This window comes from Carassius auratus, unplaced genomic scaffold, assembly GCF_003368295.1.
Source record: "Carassius auratus strain Wakin unplaced genomic scaffold, ASM336829v1 scaf_tig00214327, whole genome shotgun sequence".
NCBI lineage: Eukaryota > Metazoa > Chordata > Actinopteri > Cypriniformes > Cyprinidae > Carassius > Carassius auratus.
Window position 1 is genome coordinate 887,076 of NW_020527617.1, and position 18,463 is coordinate 905,538.

Consider the following 18,463-nt stretch of genomic DNA (forward strand, 5'->3'; position numbering starts at 1 on the left):
TGGAAATGTTCTTTTGGCCTCCACTTACTTTCATTGACAAAGACATTCTTTAAATAAATATCTACTTTCACAGTCAAACAGGTTTGAAACAACACCCTTTAACATTTCCTTTTAAAATATTATTTAAGTTCTGCCTTGACAGACATGCAGCCTGTTAGACCACATCAATCAGGCAGAGAGAAAATTACTGTAATAATAATAATAATAAAAACTAATCTAAAAAGGTAATTAGATTACTGTACTACTATCTCCGTGTACTGCGTTTAAGTTAACGGAGACTTGTTATAGCACTTATATATTATTGCTTGCTTGTTGTTTTTGATTGCTTCCATGTCCTCATTTGTAAGTCGCTTTTGATAAAAGCGTCTGCAAAATTGTACAAATTTTGAATAAAAACAGAATGAAAATAAAAACTTAATCTAAAAAGGTAATTAGATTACTGTACTATTATCTACTCTCTCTCTCTCTCACACACACACACTCACACACACTCACACACACACACACACACACACAGGCATGAACAGGCACAAAATAGGTGACACGGTGATTGCTGAACACTTTTGATCATCGACTACAGACTTCATTTTAGGGGGGCTTAGCCTATTAAGCCTATGATGTCACATGGACTACTTTGATGATGTTTGTCTTACCTTTCTGGACATGGACAGTATACCGTACACACAGCTTCAATGGAGGGACTGAGAGCTCTCTGAATAAATCTAAAATATCTTAAACTGTGTTCCAAAGATAAACGGAGGCCTCACGGGTTTGGAACAACATGAGGGTGAGTTATAAATGATTCATTTTGAACGAATCTTTAATGTGACTCGGGATGACTGAGTCGTCTCAGGGAGTGATTCATTCAGTCGCGCATGCACAATATTCTATAGGTTCTGTTCTGCTAGTAGTAATTAACTTGTATCAGTCAATGCAGTCTGAGCCGGAAAGACAATTGATTAGTTCATAGTTCGGGTCTATCAGGTTTCTGACTCATTCCTTAATCACGTGACAGCCCCTTACGCTAACCCAATCCAGTATTGAGCAAGAAAGAGAATTGATTAGTTCATAGTTCGGGTCTATCAGGTTTTTGACTGGTTCCTTAATCACATCACAGTCCCATACGTTAAACCAATGCAGTCTGAGCCAGAAAGAGAATTGATTAGTTCATCTCATGAGTCTTTGGGTCGAGTCGTTCCTTAATCACTTGACAGCCCAGTACACTAAACCCAATGCAATCTGAGCCAGAAGAGAATTGATTAGTTCATAGTTCGGGTCTATTGGGTTTTTGACTCGTTCCTTAATCACGTGACAGCCCCATACGTTAAACCAATGCAGTCTGAGCCAGAAAGAGAATTGATTAGTTCATAGTTCGGGTATATTGGGTTGTTCGTTCTTTTGTCACGTGACGTGACAACATTGGCTAGAGAAATTAGTTAATTTACAACCTTCCTTACAAATGGGTGAATAGTACTTATTATTATTTTTTATTTTAATTATTGGTTATGATTTACATTTTTTCCATATGATGGTGAAATCACTTTGATAAAGAAGTGATTTTTTTTGCAGTGGATTCTAATCTTCAAAAATGTATGATTTATTGTATGTTATTCATTGTATGATTTATGTCTTTTGAGTTCACCCTTCAGATTAGACTATAGAACTGTTAGTGTTACTTGTTTAGGATTCAAAATGTTATTTGCTTTTAATTTATGTCATTATGTCCTTTTCAGCAATCTTCATATATTAGACCAAAATGTCAAGTTTGCCTAGGAAAAGCAATTATTATACCAGCAAACTCAAAATTGGATTAAAAATGAACAAACTAGGCTATAAATACTTTGTATTGCAGGCTTGTATTATTATATAGCTTAGTGTTTATTTACTGATAGACAGTCAAAAAGACAAATTCATCAATATTTTATTTAAAACAGGGTTTTATTTATTTATAAAATAATAACACACCACAGATCCTGAAGAAACAGTAACAAAAACACAGTGACAGAAATGTCAGAAATATGGGGCTGTCACGTGATTAAGGAATGACTTGAACCCGAAGACTTTCAGACAAGAGATGAAGTCAGCTGATTACAGACTGAAGACCCAGGTAAAAACAATGAATTAATATTTTCTGTATCTTATAGCATTTTAGTTTTGTATTGTTTGTAGTGTGATTAACGTTTGCTTAAGTACTAGATGTGCTGGGGAAGTAACACGTAACCTTTCAAATGAACGAAATGACTCGAAAAAAGATTCGTTCATTTTGCTGAAATGAAAATGATCCGAACTTCCCATCACTCTCTCACGCTGTCTCTCTCGCGTTGAATTATGGACAATAGTGCTTCGACAAGTGTACACCACTGAACGAATGGTCGACATCCGGCGTAGTACACTATATAGGGAATATGGTGCGATTTTACACTCCGCCCGCTGCTATGGCAGAGAAAGGAAGTACAACGTAGGAATCAGGAAGGAGTCAGGGAGACATTTTTAAAAGACCACCATGAAGAACAACACGACAGACACCTAAATGTGAGTATAAACGAATGATTTTTTTTTAGCATTAGAGGTTAAGGGTACATTTGTTAAAGCTGTTTCGAGTGCGCTGGATTTGTTACAATGCAGTGGGCTTTTTTTTTATTTCTCGCTGCTGCTTCCTATAATTCGCTCATCACTAAAACGCATTGCTGAAAAACATAACGATTGTCATAATCGCATATCTGTTGTTCATAAATTATTAGGCTACGACTGATATGCGAGTTCGTTTTGGTTCAGATACGTTTAATACTATTGTTACAGTGATATATTACACCTTAAATGTTTGTAGGCTATTTCAACATATGTTGATATAATCTTAATGTGGCCAGATTTTTTGTGGAAATTTTCTGGTTCACTGGTCAAAATAGTTTTTCAGTATCTGTTATTAATTATCTATTAGTTGTTTTACAAGAATAAGAAGGATCATGGAAAGTGCATGTTTTTTTTTTTTTTTTAATACAGACCTGAAAAAGTTATTTCGCATAAAATATATTTTCATATAATGCATAAGATAAAATACAAATAAAATATTTAATATTTTATAATAATTTTTTACATTTTAAAAATGTCCCTGTTCAAAAGTTTACATGTGCTTGATGATTCTTAATACAGTTTTGTTACCTGGAAGCTCCACAGCTTTTAACAGATCAGGTGTCCCCTGTTTGTCCTGAACAGTTAAACTGACAGCTTGAAAAAATCTTCAGAAAAAATCCTTCAGGTCCCACAAATTCTTTGGTTTTCCAGCATCTTTTGTTGTATTTGTACCCTTTTCAACAATGACTGTATGATTTTGAGATCCATCTTTTCACACTGAGGACAACTGAAGGACTATTACAGAAGGTTCAGACCCTCTTGTTTGCTGTTCAGGAAAAACAAGGGAGTCATCTATAACAAGAAAAAACAGTTGTGGAACATCCAGGTAACAACACAGTATTAAGAATCAAGCATACATTTTAAATGGGGTAATTTTTATAAATTCAGTGGACTATGTGTAAATGTATTTTTATGTGAGATATCTTATTCAGGTCGGTGCTAAATAAAAAATAACATGCATTTTTTATTTACATGCTTTCTGTGAATGTACGTTTTTGTAAGTGTAATTGTTTAGTTGTTGTTGTTTTTTCATATCGTAGTGTACTTTCACCCATGAGTTATAGTTAAGATGTGTGACAAAAAATGGGTACATTTCTGTGGACAGGATACCAAAAACCAAGTCCCTGGAAAATGGGGACATCTGGTCACCCCTGTTTTTTTTATATCTCTTTGTGAATGTTATAGCAGTTTGAGAATATTGAATTATTTCATAGCATGGCTTTCTCGTGATCATCGATTAATTTCGTAAAACCTTGATTCTTCCAGAGAAACGTATGGTGAATATGGAGGTTCCTTCCTACCTTTCCCGGCTCTTGTCTGAGCTGAATGAGCAGCGTAAGAGGGACTTCTTCTGTGACTGCAGCATCATAGTAGAGGGACGTGTTTTTAAAGCACATCGTAATATTCTCTTCGCCAGCAGTGGTTATTTTCGGGCACTGCTGGTGCATTACCTGCAGGACAATAGCCAGCGACACTGCACGGCCTCTCTGGACATCGTCACAGCTGAGGCATTCTCCTTCATCCTAGACTTTCTGTATTCGGGTCGCCTGGACCTGCGCAGCGACAATGTCATTGAAATAATGTCAGCTGCGAGCTACCTTCAGATGACCGACGTGGTGAACTTTTGCAAGGGCTACATCAAATCCTCCCTGGAGATCTGCAACAGGGAGAGGAATAGGCATAAGGACTTGGATAATAGAGAAAACCCAGTTTCAGCCAATAGTGCTCCTGTGGCATCCACTTCTGATGCCGACCAAAGGACCTGTCAGGTCACAGAGTCCCTCAGCCCTGATGACGCCCCAACAGCTGCTGTCTGCACCCCAGTGGCCACCAGTAGTAAAGACTCAGAAGGCGAAAACTCCCAAGGAGCTTTTTCCAACCATCCTCCCATGAACGTTTCACTGAAGATCAGTCCAGGCCCAGATTTAGTCAACTCATCCACCCCAGGTTTGCTTCTAGGTTTGGTGCATCCCAAAATAGAGTATGACCCTGATGAGGAGGGCGAATCTTCACGGGAATCCAAAGACACAACTCTTTATCAAGGCCCAAATCAGGACGAGGAGAGAACTGTTAACACTAGCCCGGCTCCAAGTACTGAGCATTCCTCCGTATCATTTGCTAATTGCCCGATGAAGCCATTTCCAGATGTGCTGTTCAGAGCAGGGTTAAACCCAAACCCAAGTGAACACTTTTCGCAGAGTTTGGGGTACGTTGGTGGATTGGGCCGTGGCGAAGATGTGCTCGGTCCTGCGGTGCCTTGTGGGATGGAGATTCAGAATGACTGGTACGGAGATGATCCAGGTGAGAGATGCTGACAAAAACTGCTACAGTGATACAATCATTGTGTCCAAAATTGTATACTGCATAGTATGTACTACATTTAGTTTTAAACTTGCTTCATGAATGTTAAAAAAAGTATGTTCTATATAGTATGAATGTGTGTAGTAGGAAGGAAATTTGGATGTACTACATTCATGTTTTCAATGTCATGTGACCTCTGGCATCAGTTGCATCACTTGACTGCCATTCATTAATCCCCTCCCATGGCCTCATGGGATAGTTTAGTGTCATCACACTTCAGAGTCTCAAGAAAGTAATTAAATCATCCAGGAACTTTTTGCCAACTGTTTAAGTATACTATGAATTCATACACGCTTATTGGTTTACATACTTTTTTTTCTTCTGCTGTATGTATGAAATTATGGAAGTTGGCATATTCAGATGCAGAGAATCATTTTTGAATTGTGTTGAAATGTATGTGTGTGTTTATATAGGGAGGCTGCACAAATGTCCATTCTGCCCATACACAGCCAAACAGAAGGGTATTTTGAAGAGGCACATCCGCTGCCACACAGGAGAAAGGCCATATCCTTGTGAGGTCTGCGGCAAACGGTTCACGCGACAAGAACATTTGCGCACTCATGCCATTTCCGTAAGTCTTCATAACTTGGGAATTATCTGAATGTGTTGCATTAAAAGTATTGGACTCATTTAACCGAACTTGCTATAAGTCAGTTTGTTTTTGTTCTATAGAGAGATGAACTAAGAACATGAGCAAGTGTCAGTGTTAAATACACACAGTCATGCTGCTGCTGTACTTAGCTTAAGTTTTTTTAAATTAATTCCAGAGAAAGAATTTAGCTGACTTTTTATGAAAACATTTACATTTCAAAGTATTGAATCACTCAAAATTAGTCATGCTTTTGATTGGAATGTTAATTATTCTAGTCAAGTCATTTTATAGTGCTTTCCACAGTACAAATTGTTTGAACAGCAGCAGCTTTACTGAAATTCATTTTAATTCATGCCTTATAGTCAGACTTAGCAGACTAGGCATTAATATAGTTTACATTTTGCAAGAATATAAACAAACAGTTGATATTTTCTTTATATTGTTTAATACGAGTGTATTATATATATATATATATATATATATATATATATATATATATATATAAATATAAATAAAGTTTACAAACTGAGCTACGTTTACATTTTGTGATATTAAAAGTTTCTTTGCCAGGATTTGCTATATTAATTAACTGACTGCTGCCCAATTCTACAGATGCTTTTGGAAAATTGCTTCTTTAAAAAATGCATTAATACAAATTAAGTTCATAAAAAAATGTGTATATATATATATATATATATATATATATATATATATATATATATATATATATATATATATATATATATATATATATATGATTAAATGTGTATATATATATGATTAAATATTTTAGTCAGTTGACATCCCTACTGTTCATGTATCGTATATAGCATTAATCATTCTCATCAAAATGTATATTTATGTTTTGAAGGTCCACCGCTCAACCTGGCCCATTGTGTGCAAAGGCTGTCGTCAAGTGTTCTCAGGCATTGTGTCCCAGGGAATGAAGCGATTTGGACTTTGTGATGGCTGCACCTTTGTTACTACAACCAATGAGGATCCCTCCTCCATGAACCTCAGTATCCAGTCTGAATCTATGGAGAAGAGCACTAGAGACTCTGACTGGCCTGTGTTTATGGTGGAAGGAGTTGAAGCTGAGGCGAGCGCTAGTTCTGCTGGACAAGACGATAAACAGAATGTTGCAAAGCAGCTTGCAGAAAATGGCACTCTGTTGTAGATTCATTTTCACAGTTTCACATGAATGCTTACTAAATGAATGGACTTCAGAGCATGAAAAGACTGAGGGAGGGTGTGATCAATATTCTACCGGTTACAACCTACCACAATAGTCACTTCCTCATATTATTTGTGTTTAGAAAAGACGGTTAATTATTTAGGGCAATTAAAAGGGGTCATATGATGAACACTCCTTTCTCTTTGGAGTGTTACAAGCTCTTGGTGCATAAAGAAGGTCTGTAAAGTTGCGAAGACTAAAGTTTCAAATCCAAAGAGATCTTCTTTATAAAAGTTCAGAGTCAACCAGGGCCTCCTTAACGGCTCGTACTAACATGCCCCCACATGTCTACATCACAGTGTGGGAAGATTTGCATAATGCCGCCCATATGTTCACGCAAAGAAAGATTTATTCTCGCTGTTGCCGCCGGAGCCATGTCATGGAGATGCTGTGTGTTTCCTTGTGAAAGCGAAAATACTTTGTTTGGCCTTCCAAAAGAGGACACAACTAGAAATCAGTGCTTAAGTTGTATTTACAACACTGTTCCAGAACAGTTCAACACAAATATTCAGATGTGTGCAGCACATTTTGCGGACGACAGTATACAATGCCTGTGTCTGTTTCTATAAAGTGGGGCAGTTCCAACTTTGCAAGGACAGTCTGGCGCTTCTGACACACTGTCTGGGAGTACGTTTTCATGTTTAAAGAATGTGCCACTGATGATTCAAATGCAAGTTATGAGCAGTGCAGAGTAGCGTTTGTTGTTTTTCTGATCACAAATGCAGATGTGGTTTTATGTTTATACAGCTTGATAAGCAACGTGTAAAAGAGTCATTATAAATAGTAATTATGACCCCACTCAATGCAACAAATGCCTCGTTTGTAATGGGTTTTATTACTTTTGTCTCATTGCGCCTCACATCAAAGTGTTAAGGGGCGTAACATTTCCATAACACATTTCAGGCGTTCAACCAATCACAACACACTGGATAGCTGGCCAATTAAAGCACACCTTGCTTTTCAGACCTATGAGCTTTGTAAAAATCGGCACGTTTCAGAAAGGCAGGGCAAAGAGGAGAAACAATAATGTACAGTTTGTGGAAAATAATGTTTATTTTAACCTTAAACCACAAACACACAAAAAAATATTTTTAGCAACATCATATGACCCCTTTAAAGCATTAATTTGTATTGGAAAACTTACACAGCTGGGAAAGCTGTCAAACATTATGTTTGGGTTTAGTACAAATCTGCACTAGTTAATTATGGATTATGAACCTAATTTGCTTTATGACAATGAGGGCACCACATTTTTTTATGTGTTGTAGCAGTTGTGTGAATAAATGCTTTAAAATGAATTGCCTTAAACACATTCAGGGAATACTGTAGTCTTGTCAATTTATTTGTTTTTGTACATGTTATTGGCCATTAGGTTATTTATCTTATTGTTTCGCTTATGCATTGCTTTTTGCTACTTCATCACCTTGGAATACTGTCTTTCAGATGAGATGTTAAACTGAGGTCCTGACTCTCTGTGGTCATTAAAAATCCCAGGATGTCTTTTGAAAAGAGTAGGGCTGTAACACCCTGGAATTTTGGACAAATTCACCCTCTGGCCCCGGACCGATCATGGCCTCCTAACCATCCCCATGTCTACTGATTGGCTCAATCACTCTGTCTCCTCTCCACCTGTAAGCTGGTGTGTGGTGGGTGTTTTGGCGCAATATGGCTGCCGTCGCATGATCCAGGTGGATGCTGGTGGTTGTGGAGGAGATTCCCCGCTTCCATGTTAAATGCTTTGAGTGCCCAGAAAAGCACAAGGAATTATTATTATTATTATCTTATTGTTTAGCTTATACATTGCTTTTTGCTCCTTCGTCTCCTTGGAATTATAAGGTTCTATCTGACATTTTTGTCAAAATTGAGTTATTCACATTTTCTTGTTTTGCTTCAGCTTTTTTACATTATGTGATGTTTTGTGTACATTTTAGGACTTTTTATTCAGAAAACAGTTCCATCAACAAAGTCAAACTCGTAACTTGGTTCTATAAAGGTTCTATCTGTGAGCAAAACAGCACTTCGAATGCACACAACAAGACAAATCAGGATCAACTTTCTGTGTAATGTCGCCACTGTAGCAGTCGATTCTGTTCCCCTCTGGACTTCCTGTTCCCCCTCGGTTTGCCAGGTTTGTGTAATAAAGCCCAATTCCACAGAAAAAAGAATGTGGATTTGGCAATAGGCCTACTGGAGCCTGTAAATACATCAAAACACAACTGGATGTACAGAAAGCAAAAAGGGACAAATTTCTTGCTACTATTCTTTGAAGTTTTTAGAACATCTGCAACCAGCTGATGGAGGGGGGCAGCTAATTGGGCAAAACACTTCACAAAGCATTGATAGTAATTACAGAAGCCGAGAAAAGACCTGACCTCTGTCACATCACGGGGCCACCTCCAATTTGTCACAGCAGATGTTTTTCTGGATCAGTCATCACCCCTTCTCTGGACACACGATGCCCCAGGTTCTGCACTTCCCGCTTGAAAAAATGGCATTTACTCAACTTAGCTTTTAGTCCTTTCCTTTGAAGTCAACTAAGGACCACCTCTGCAAATGCTGTTCCACAGACAAAGAGAAGACAACAATGTCATCAGTACACAAAAGGAAAGATTGCAAGCTCTGATCACCAAATATTCTTTCCATTAATCATTGGTACATCCCTGGTGCACTACATAATCCAAAAGGCATTCTCTCGGACTCAAAAAGCCCAAAAGGAGTGCAAAAGGCAGTCTTCACTTTGTCCCTTTTACGCTACCAGGACCTGGTTATAGCCACTCACTAGATCCATGGTAAGAAAAGCACAATGCACCTGCCTAAATCTAAAAGACATCTAAAGACTCCTCAGTACGGGGCAGTAAGCATCCTTTCGTGTCTAGATTGTATTTTGGTTAGGTTTTTAGAAGACTATCGATTTGCAACTGTTGTTTATGAGGTTCCTCTTGTAGAGTAGATAAGTTCCCATTGAATTACACAACCCTTCAACATTAAAATTAGCTCCCTGATGGTAAAGCCCTGCTCAAGCCTGTCCCAAAGGCCTCTCCTCCTCTTCAGCCCATTTAATAGCCTCCTGTTGGAGTGCTAAAAAAGATATGAACAGGTTGTATCCTCACGATACTCTTTAACTCCCTGCGCGATGCTAAATCATGCACATTTGCCACAAATTGGTCCCTAACCAAGGTGTCTGGGTCCGTTAGCTTATTTGGGTAAAACCGCTGAATATCCCCATTTAAAGCCCACATTGAGTGAGAAACCTCTTAAGGACTGTCAGCTTTCTATCAAATTTTTTTTTCTGGAGACTAACAAAGGAAGAATAGGAATTGTACAATTCTTTTAAAATTTGTAAAATAACCTCAGTGTTTTCCCAATCTGTCAAAGAACGAAATCTAATTTCTGCTTTTGCTTCCCCGTCCAAATGATCATAAATGAAGACGACCTTCTCTCTACTGGTAATACACCTACCTCTAATGCATGCTTTAACATTCTTAATCCAGTCATAAAGAGATAAATCAGTTTTGAAAAATAAGGACACTTCCTCTCCCGAATATAAACAAACCTTTCAGGTTTTGCCTGATTAAGAAAATTTGATGAGGCAGTATTAGAAACCTCAAGTGGTCCACTAATATTACTTGCGGCTGAACTGGCACCCCCTCCTTGATAAAACTCATTTTAGCTAATTTGCATTAGCTATTCATAGTCTTTGTACATCCTCAAGTAAAGCAAGAAGTTCCTTCTGTTCCCCTTCCAAACTCATATTTACAACAAACCAAGCTAACCAAAAAAATACATATAAATATAAAAAGGGGAGGAAAAATAAACTCTCCTATATGTCATCTCGTACCAGCCACTGTTTCAGTTTTATCACAATAAATATCCTTCTGAATATGCCAAAAATGTAGTGTATAAACTAAACTGACTATGCCACCTGGAGCCCTCTACAAAGTCTTGATGCAATACTTGATTTTAAGCAGTAAACGGGGGTCATCAAATATCCAATTTTTTTATTCACAGACAAACGAAATGATAACTCCCAATAAAAACATGCATCAATAATAAACTCAATAATAAAAAAAAGTGTTGATGCAGGTCCGGTTCGGCCCTGTACAAAGCCACTACACACTGCAACACACAACAAGAGGAGGGCAATATCACACAAACAGAATCAAACAAAATAAAATATTTATCATCAAATTATTTATGCTATTTATGCTTTCTTGGTCACATGATTAGCCACCCACACCTGAAATTAATTACTGACCAGTCTCCTCCCACAATAGTAAAATGATTCTCACACTCTGCTGGCAAGTTCCTAGAACTACGTGGTGCGAAAGCCCCTAATGTAGTGGATGGAAGTTAGTACTGTTTAAGTACTCAGCAGTTATAGCTTTAGACAAAAAAAAAAAAAAAAAAAAACTCTATCATCTTTGTTTAGGCTCTTAAACACCTATTTGCACATTTTGCACATCCACTTGAAATAAAAATCATCTTTTAGACTCCAACTTTGCCCCCGTGATATTGGTCCTCTTTCTTACTGATCAGATCGTTATCACTTGCATGTTAAATACCTTAGAACCCATGGTTAAAACTGAAATGTCATTTCAGCAGATGGTAATATAATTTTAATATTTGTCTAAAACAAATTAATAAGACTTTGACTGGACTGTGTTTGTGGTCGAAAGAAAGATGAAGCCGAGGCGAGCGCTGGACAAGATGATCAAAGTCACCTTTATTTATATAGCGCTTTAAACAAAATACATTGCGTCAAAGCAACTGAACAACATTCATTTGGAAAAAAGTGTGTTAATAATGCAAAATGATAGTTAAACGCAGTTCATCATTGAATTCAGTTATGTTAATGATCAACAAAGTTGCAAAAAAGCTTGCAGGGAAAGGCACTATGTTGTAGATTCATTCATTCTTCATAAGAGCTAGTAAATAAGAGGGTGGCCCGGGATGTTCTAGTGTTAATAATTTGGTGGAATAAAAAAATTACTGGATTTAGTGGTTTCCTTGCTTGATTAAATAAGTGTTATGGGTAGTAGCCTACTAGGCTTGTATCTGTTGCAGAAGTGGAATGTTATGAAATGTAAAACACTGTGAACTTTCTTTTCTTTTTACCAAGAAGTTATTAAAGTCATATTGCCTTTTTTTATTCCATTTTGTCTTTTAGAAAAGGCAAATCAAATATTTTGTTTTGAATTGTCAAATTAAAACGGCCATTTCCCCTTTTACAAAAGAAAACATTTACATCTACAGAGGAAGCAGTTTCACATCCCTTGAAACAAATAGTTTTGCAGCGGGTCATGTGTTGTAGCTAGTCACATGCTGGACCAGGAAATACAAACCTGTTGTCGGCAGAAATCGCTTTAGTCACTTTTGTTGCTCACAGTCTGTGAAGTTCACCTGTGATCAGTCATGCAAGTGACTCCGTGTCAGATATCGCTGTTTCTTTGTCTTCTATCATGCGCAGCATCATTCGGGACTCGATACACGCCCGACTGGGCCAGTTTGGACTCCAGACCTCTTCCTGAATGGTACGATGAGGTGAAGTTCGGGATCTTCGTTCACTGGGGGGTGTTTTCAGTGCCCGCGTTCGGAAGCGAGTGGTTCTGGTGGTACTGGAAGGCCTCACTAAAATTTGAATATATCCTGTTCATGGTCAAAAACTACCCGATCGGATTCAGGTATGCGGATTTCGCTCCTGATTTCCACGCGCGTTTTTTTGATCCTGACGAGTGGGCTGAGATCTTCGAGGCTTCGGGAGCAAAGTATGTAACGTTAGGCTGCTTAATTATTATGGTGGCTTCTGTGTTTGTTCTACGTATTTATGCTTTTGCCTGTCATTCTGCACAGGTATGTGGTCCTCACATCAAAACACCACGAAGGTTTTACAAACTGGGGGTCCCCGACCTCTTGGAATTGGAATTCTGTTGATAATGGACCTCACAGGGATCTTGTCGGAGATTTGGGCGCTGCAATAAGAAAGAGGTATTGTGCTTTTAAAACAGACTGATGCTAAAGCGAAAGCTACATTGTCTTTTCAACGCGGAAACAAGCCTCTTGCTTTTTTTCTACTGAGGAGAAGTTACACAGACTACACATCGCTATAAAGTCTACCTCGTACATCATGAAACAAAAGTCAACGATATAACTAATACTTTAGTTGTCTTATTAAAAAAAAACAAAGATTTATTCTTTGCTTTAGTGTTGTTCTTTATAGAAATTAGAGAATCATTACAACTGTGGATAGCAAGCTAATATATTTGGTACAACAGACATATTTTACTTCTGTATGTGATATTTTTTTAAAGAGCACATTTTTAAACCAGTATCTATGCACATAAAATCAGGTGTTTGTATAATTTTTGTGAAAATCCTCAACAGTTAACAAGCTCAACATTAAAAACTTTGATCTGAAGCAAAAATTTCTCAATTAGATAAATGTAAATCTGTTCATTTAATTTATTTATAGATATAGGTGCAATATATTCTACATTTATTGCAAAAAGACACACATATACTATATATAAATAAACTATATGAATTTTTCCGCAGTCCATAGGTAAATAACTAAAATAAATAAGTGTAGTAAAAGCTGCAAATTTCAATTTACAATACTAAAATAAAATATGATAACAAATATCAGTTTGCTAAATCAAGCAGTGTAACAGTTTTTGTATAGCTAAAATAAGTGGAAGAAGATGACACAAAGTCATTAAAATAAAAAAAATAAAAAAGGCCATGTCTGCTCTTATATTTAAATAATGTGGATATCTCAGTAAGGATTTGCATAATTTATTTAGTGCAAAATGTTTTAATTTCTTATAATAGGTCTCTGCATTATGGACTTTACCACTCTCTGTATGAATGGTTCAATCCCATCTACCTGAGCGACAAGCGATCTGGTTTCAAGACCCAGGACTTTGTTGAAAAAAAAGCCATGCCAGAGCTCTACGATCTGGTCAAAAGGTAATTTAGCATCAGTCATCTGATGATACAGGCAGGAGAACGAAGTGCAGTTGTTTATGATACAAGTCTAACAGCTTTTTTTCTGTACAAAGATTAAGCTTTACAGTCTACACATATGTTAACTGGTGATGTTTTTGATAATTCAGGTACGAGCCAGACTTGATTTGGTCAGATGGAGACTGGGAAGCACCTGACACTTACTGGAATTCTACAGGATTCCTAGCCTGGCTCTACAATGACAGTCCGGTCAAAGTGAGATCATGCATGTTGTTGTTCTTATTTTAAAATGGTCTCCAAATTGTAATTCAGATCATAATGACTGCATTATGTCACTCCTTACAGGATGTGGTGGTGACCAATGACAGATGGGGGGCGGGCTGTTATTGTAAACATGGAGGTTATTATAACTGTGCTGACAAGTTCACTCCTGGACACCTGCCCAACCACAAGTGGGAGAAATGCCAGTCAGTGGACACGATATCATGGGGGTATCGCCGAAATATGAAGCTAAGCGAACTGATGGATCTACCATCCATTATAAAGGTGTGATGTGTTGCTAATAGACAGAAGATCTTGCCTTAGATTATAAAACTAGATCCTTGTTCTGTAAATGTATTTCATATATATAATATATTAGTGCTGGGCAACAATTAAATTTTTTAACCACGATTAATCACATGATTGTCTGCATTAATTGCGTTATGCACAAAACTAATAATGCATTTAAAAGTAGTGTATAGTGCACTTTTTCATATAAAAGTAGTGCTATATCATATAATTTCATGTGCTATCAGAAACTTTCTATTTCCCATTTATAAGCTCATTGCATTCTTTTCTGTCAAAAATAACAGTGGACAGTGGTTTATGGATGCTGATGCTTAGCCTAAATAATTTGATTGGGAGCATTCCCTCCTGTGACCCTTGATTTGTCTGTTTGTGTATTCAGAACCAGTGAGCAACGGACTTTCATAATAATAAAAAACTGCATTAATGGGTGGGTGATAAAATAATTATTGGGGTTAATTAAATAATTGCGTTAACGCGATAACGCACTAACTTGCCCAGCCCTAAATATATATATATGTGTGTGTGTGTGTGTATATATATATATGTGTATATATATATGTATATGTATGTATATATATATGTATATATAAATTAATAAAACATATAAAGCTTATGCAAGTTCATATGGTGCCTAATGACACTCATATATTGTGACCACAGGACATGGTCAAGGTCGTGGCATTAGGGGGTAATTACCTGTTAAATATAGGGCCTACAGCAGATGGCATTATTGCACCAGTCTTCGAGGAACGTCTTCGAGGAATCGGAGCCTGGCTGAAGGTCAATGGTGAAGCCATCTATGGAACTAAGCCTTGGAGAGTCCAGGCTGAGAATGCTACTGTTCCTGTCTGGTATGTTGATGTTTTTAAGCTTCCTCTTTTCTGTCTGTGCCTTACAGTTCCTTTGAAAAACTTTCAGAAACTCATGTTGTGGTTGCAGTGAAATAGTGTCACCTAGAGTCCATGATGAGTATAACAGGAGCCATGTGAGAAAATTATAGTTTAGTATTCATAGACCACTGTTTAAAAGGATGGCTTTAAGGCCAATCCCAAGAGTCCATTCACTGTACCGGCTTTTCCAAAAACTCTGCTGAGACTTCTGGGTACTTATTCTCAGTTAAAGGGGACCTGTTATGCTTTTTAAATTTTCAACTTTAGTTAGTCTGTAATTTTGCTGTTTGAGCATAAAAAAGATCTGCAAATCTACAAAGCTACGATTTGTTTGGACTACAACACATGTTTTCCAGAATTTGTGATATCACAGATACAGACAATGGGACGAGACCAGGTTGAGCTGCACTAGAGAAGGCAACAAGTGTTATTATCACTATGTAGGAGACAAGCTAGCTTTCCCAAGACAGATAAACTTAGAGTGGATACAATCATACAATCATCTGGGTTTAAATTGCGCTCAAATTGATTTGATTTTGAGCAATATTTACACTGAAGCTCGCAGGAGCCAGCTATGGTAAAGGGGCATAACATTTCCCGACCAGGCGCCGAGTGGATCCAATCACAACACACACTGGCCCAGCTAACCAATCACAACACATTTCGTATTTCAGAAGGCAGGCCTTCATTTGTTAGAAGAACTATTCAAGCCGTTCATGCCAGACTGGGGAGAGAGGTATTGTAATAATGTAGAATATGTGAAAAATTTGTTTTTCGAACAACCTAGTATGAGTCTGTTCTAGTACACCCCTAAAACTAAATCAAGACTTTGTAAAAGAGCATAACAGGACCCCATTAAGACTGAGGTGAGACCCTTGAGCAAGGCACTGAACCCTCAACTGCTCCCTGGGCGCAGCAACACATGGCTGCCCACTAACTCCGGGTGTGTGTGTGTGTGTGCACCTGGATGGGTCACCATAATTGGCCACATTTCACTTAACTTAATCTAGACTGAACGCAAACCTTTACCCTGAAATTATGACATGTTAATAAATCCATCATATGATAATTTGATTGTCATTAATGATTTGAATAATTCTCGATCTGTTAATAAGCAGCTTGGGGTTTTTGTGAGCTGAGTCAGCAGAAGTTTTGGTTCCTTCTCTAGCTGTTTCTGCAGCCTTAGTTTAGTCCTCTTTAGCATGTGGTGTAGTTCTATGAAAGCTGGGAATGCTTCATCAATTTTAGTATTTTAAAATGTTCCTTCAATTTCAGGTATACGTCAAAAAGAAGCACTGTGTATGCGATCTTCACCTCCAATCCCATGCAGAACTCCTTTAAGCTTTTAACTCCTAAAACCTCTCACAACACAATGGTAAATGTATATCCATTCGTCAAAAAAAAAAAAAAAAAAATATCTGGGGAGTAAAATATCAATGAAATATCTGTATTTATTTTGCATCTCTGTTCAGGTGACTTTGTTGGGGAACCCTGAGCCTCTGAAATGGGCTCCTCTGCAGACATCAGGACTTATTGTTCTGCTGCCTGATCTGCATTTAACACCCGCTGAAGCCTGGACCCTCCAGCTGGATAAGGTGGCATAAAGCCTTTAAAAACCCTTTTTTTGATTTTAATGAGATTCTCAGGGCTGTGACCCCCAAACCCCCACCCCACTTATTTTCATACTTGAAAAGTATGACCCGTGTGAATGGCCTTTAACAGTTACTAAACAAACTGTGATACATGTATACATGGATTACTTACAACCTATGTGTAGCAGCTGTGTGTGGAAAGCCCTTAGCATCCCAGTCAATCACCCAATGAGAGTAACAATCAGTGATGGAGAGTACAGTATATGAAACTGTTGGTGTGACTCATCAAATCTCAAAGGCTTTGATTTAATTATATATACTCTGATGCACTGTGTTTTAGTTTAGAAAGAAGTGGCTCATTTCAAAGTAAATACTGCTGTGCATTTGAAAAGACTTCTCACTTTTGTCGTTCGCTGATGACATGCCTGGATTTTGTAATGCATTTGTTTTAAAAATGTTTTCTATAAAGTTTTTATTGTATAGAATTTGATTGCTGAATAAAAAATTACAAATTGAATGGCACATAAAAAGCAAATGTCAATTTCAAATTACTTGAGAGAGCATTGCATGTTTGAGACCATGGAACAATCTTGGATTAAATTGAAATGTAATGTTAGTATCATTTTACTGTTTGTATAAAGCAAATTTATAAGACTTATAAACTTAGAAATTAATGAATATAAGCAATAGGCACTAACTAATTGTATTAAATATTATAATACTATACAAAAAAACAACAACAACAATGAAATGCATTGTGGACGTACAATCTGCATGTAACACTGCATGATAACACTGTAAATGGTGCTTAAGAAAATTTTGACATGAACACATATTTAGTGACAATTCTTGTACTTTTACATCTCCAAACAGGGATTTACCCATGAATTCATTATATATGTTTATATTTAAAGGTCCAATGTGTAATATTTACAACTATCTATTTACAGAAATCCAATATAATATATATAACTATGTTTTCAGAGGTGTATAAAGACTTTTCTTAATGAACCGTTATGTTTTTATTACCTGAGATTGAGCTAATTCTATCTACATACACTACGGGTCCCCTAACATGTAAGTCTCCGAACAATGTTAGGTAGGTTATTCCAGAGTTTAGGTACTAAATAGGAAAAGAATCTGCTGCCCGCAGTTGATTTTGATATTCTAGGTATTATCAAATTGCCTGAATTTTGAGAAATCAGCGGACTTGGGGGATTATAATGTAACAAGAGCTCATTCAAATACTGAGGTGCTAAACCATTCAGGGCTTTAGAAGTAATAAGCAAGATTTTAAAATCTATACGTTTGATAGGGAGCCAGTGCAGTGTTGACAGGACTGGGCTAAACTGGTCATACTTCCTGGTTCTAGTAAGAACTCCAGCTGTTGCATTTTGGACTAACTGGAGTTTGTTTACTAAGTGTGCTGAACAATCATCCAATTAAGTATTACAATAATCTAACCTTGAGGTTATAAACGCATGGATTAACATGTCTGCATTTGACATTGAGAGCATAGGCCGTAATTTAGATATATATTTGAGATGGAAAAATGCAGTTTTACAAATGCTAGAAATGTGGCTTTCTAAGGAAAGATTGTTATCAAATAGCACACATAGGTTCCTAACTG

The 18,463-nt window shown here is 37.2% G+C and overlaps 2 protein-coding genes across 3 annotated transcripts; both read left to right on the plus strand.

Moving 5' to 3' along the window:
* Nucleotides 1-2,101: 2,101 nt before the first annotated feature.
* Nucleotides 2,102-8,139, plus strand: LOC113091853 (zinc finger and BTB domain-containing protein 8B-like). Of its 2 annotated transcripts, none has more exons than XM_026257517.1 (4): nucleotides 2,102-2,532; nucleotides 3,898-4,932; nucleotides 5,406-5,563; nucleotides 6,456-8,139. In XM_026257517.1, the coding sequence occupies exons 2-4, from the start codon at nucleotides 3,906-3,908 to the stop codon at nucleotides 6,759-6,761; spliced, it is 1,491 nt and encodes a 496-aa protein (XP_026113302.1). In that variant the 5' UTR covers nucleotides 2,102-2,532; nucleotides 3,898-3,905; the 3' UTR covers nucleotides 6,762-8,139. The 2 variants fall into 2 exon arrangements, with proteins under 2 accessions (XP_026113302.1, XP_026113303.1); XM_026257518.1 differs by lacking the exon at nucleotides 2,102-2,532 and adding an exon at nucleotides 3,406-3,457.
* Nucleotides 8,140-12,101: 3,962 nt separating this feature from the next.
* Nucleotides 12,102-17,354, plus strand: LOC113091840 (tissue alpha-L-fucosidase-like). The gene is made up of 8 exons (XM_026257489.1): nucleotides 12,102-12,583; nucleotides 12,669-12,803; nucleotides 13,647-13,784; nucleotides 13,931-14,036; nucleotides 14,127-14,327; nucleotides 15,012-15,202; nucleotides 16,517-16,616; nucleotides 16,714-17,354. The coding sequence occupies exons 1-8, from the start codon at nucleotides 12,231-12,233 to the stop codon at nucleotides 16,843-16,845; spliced, it is 1,356 nt and encodes a 451-aa protein (XP_026113274.1). The 5' UTR covers nucleotides 12,102-12,230; the 3' UTR covers nucleotides 16,846-17,354.
* The last annotated feature ends 1,109 nt before the right edge of the window (nucleotides 17,355-18,463 follow it).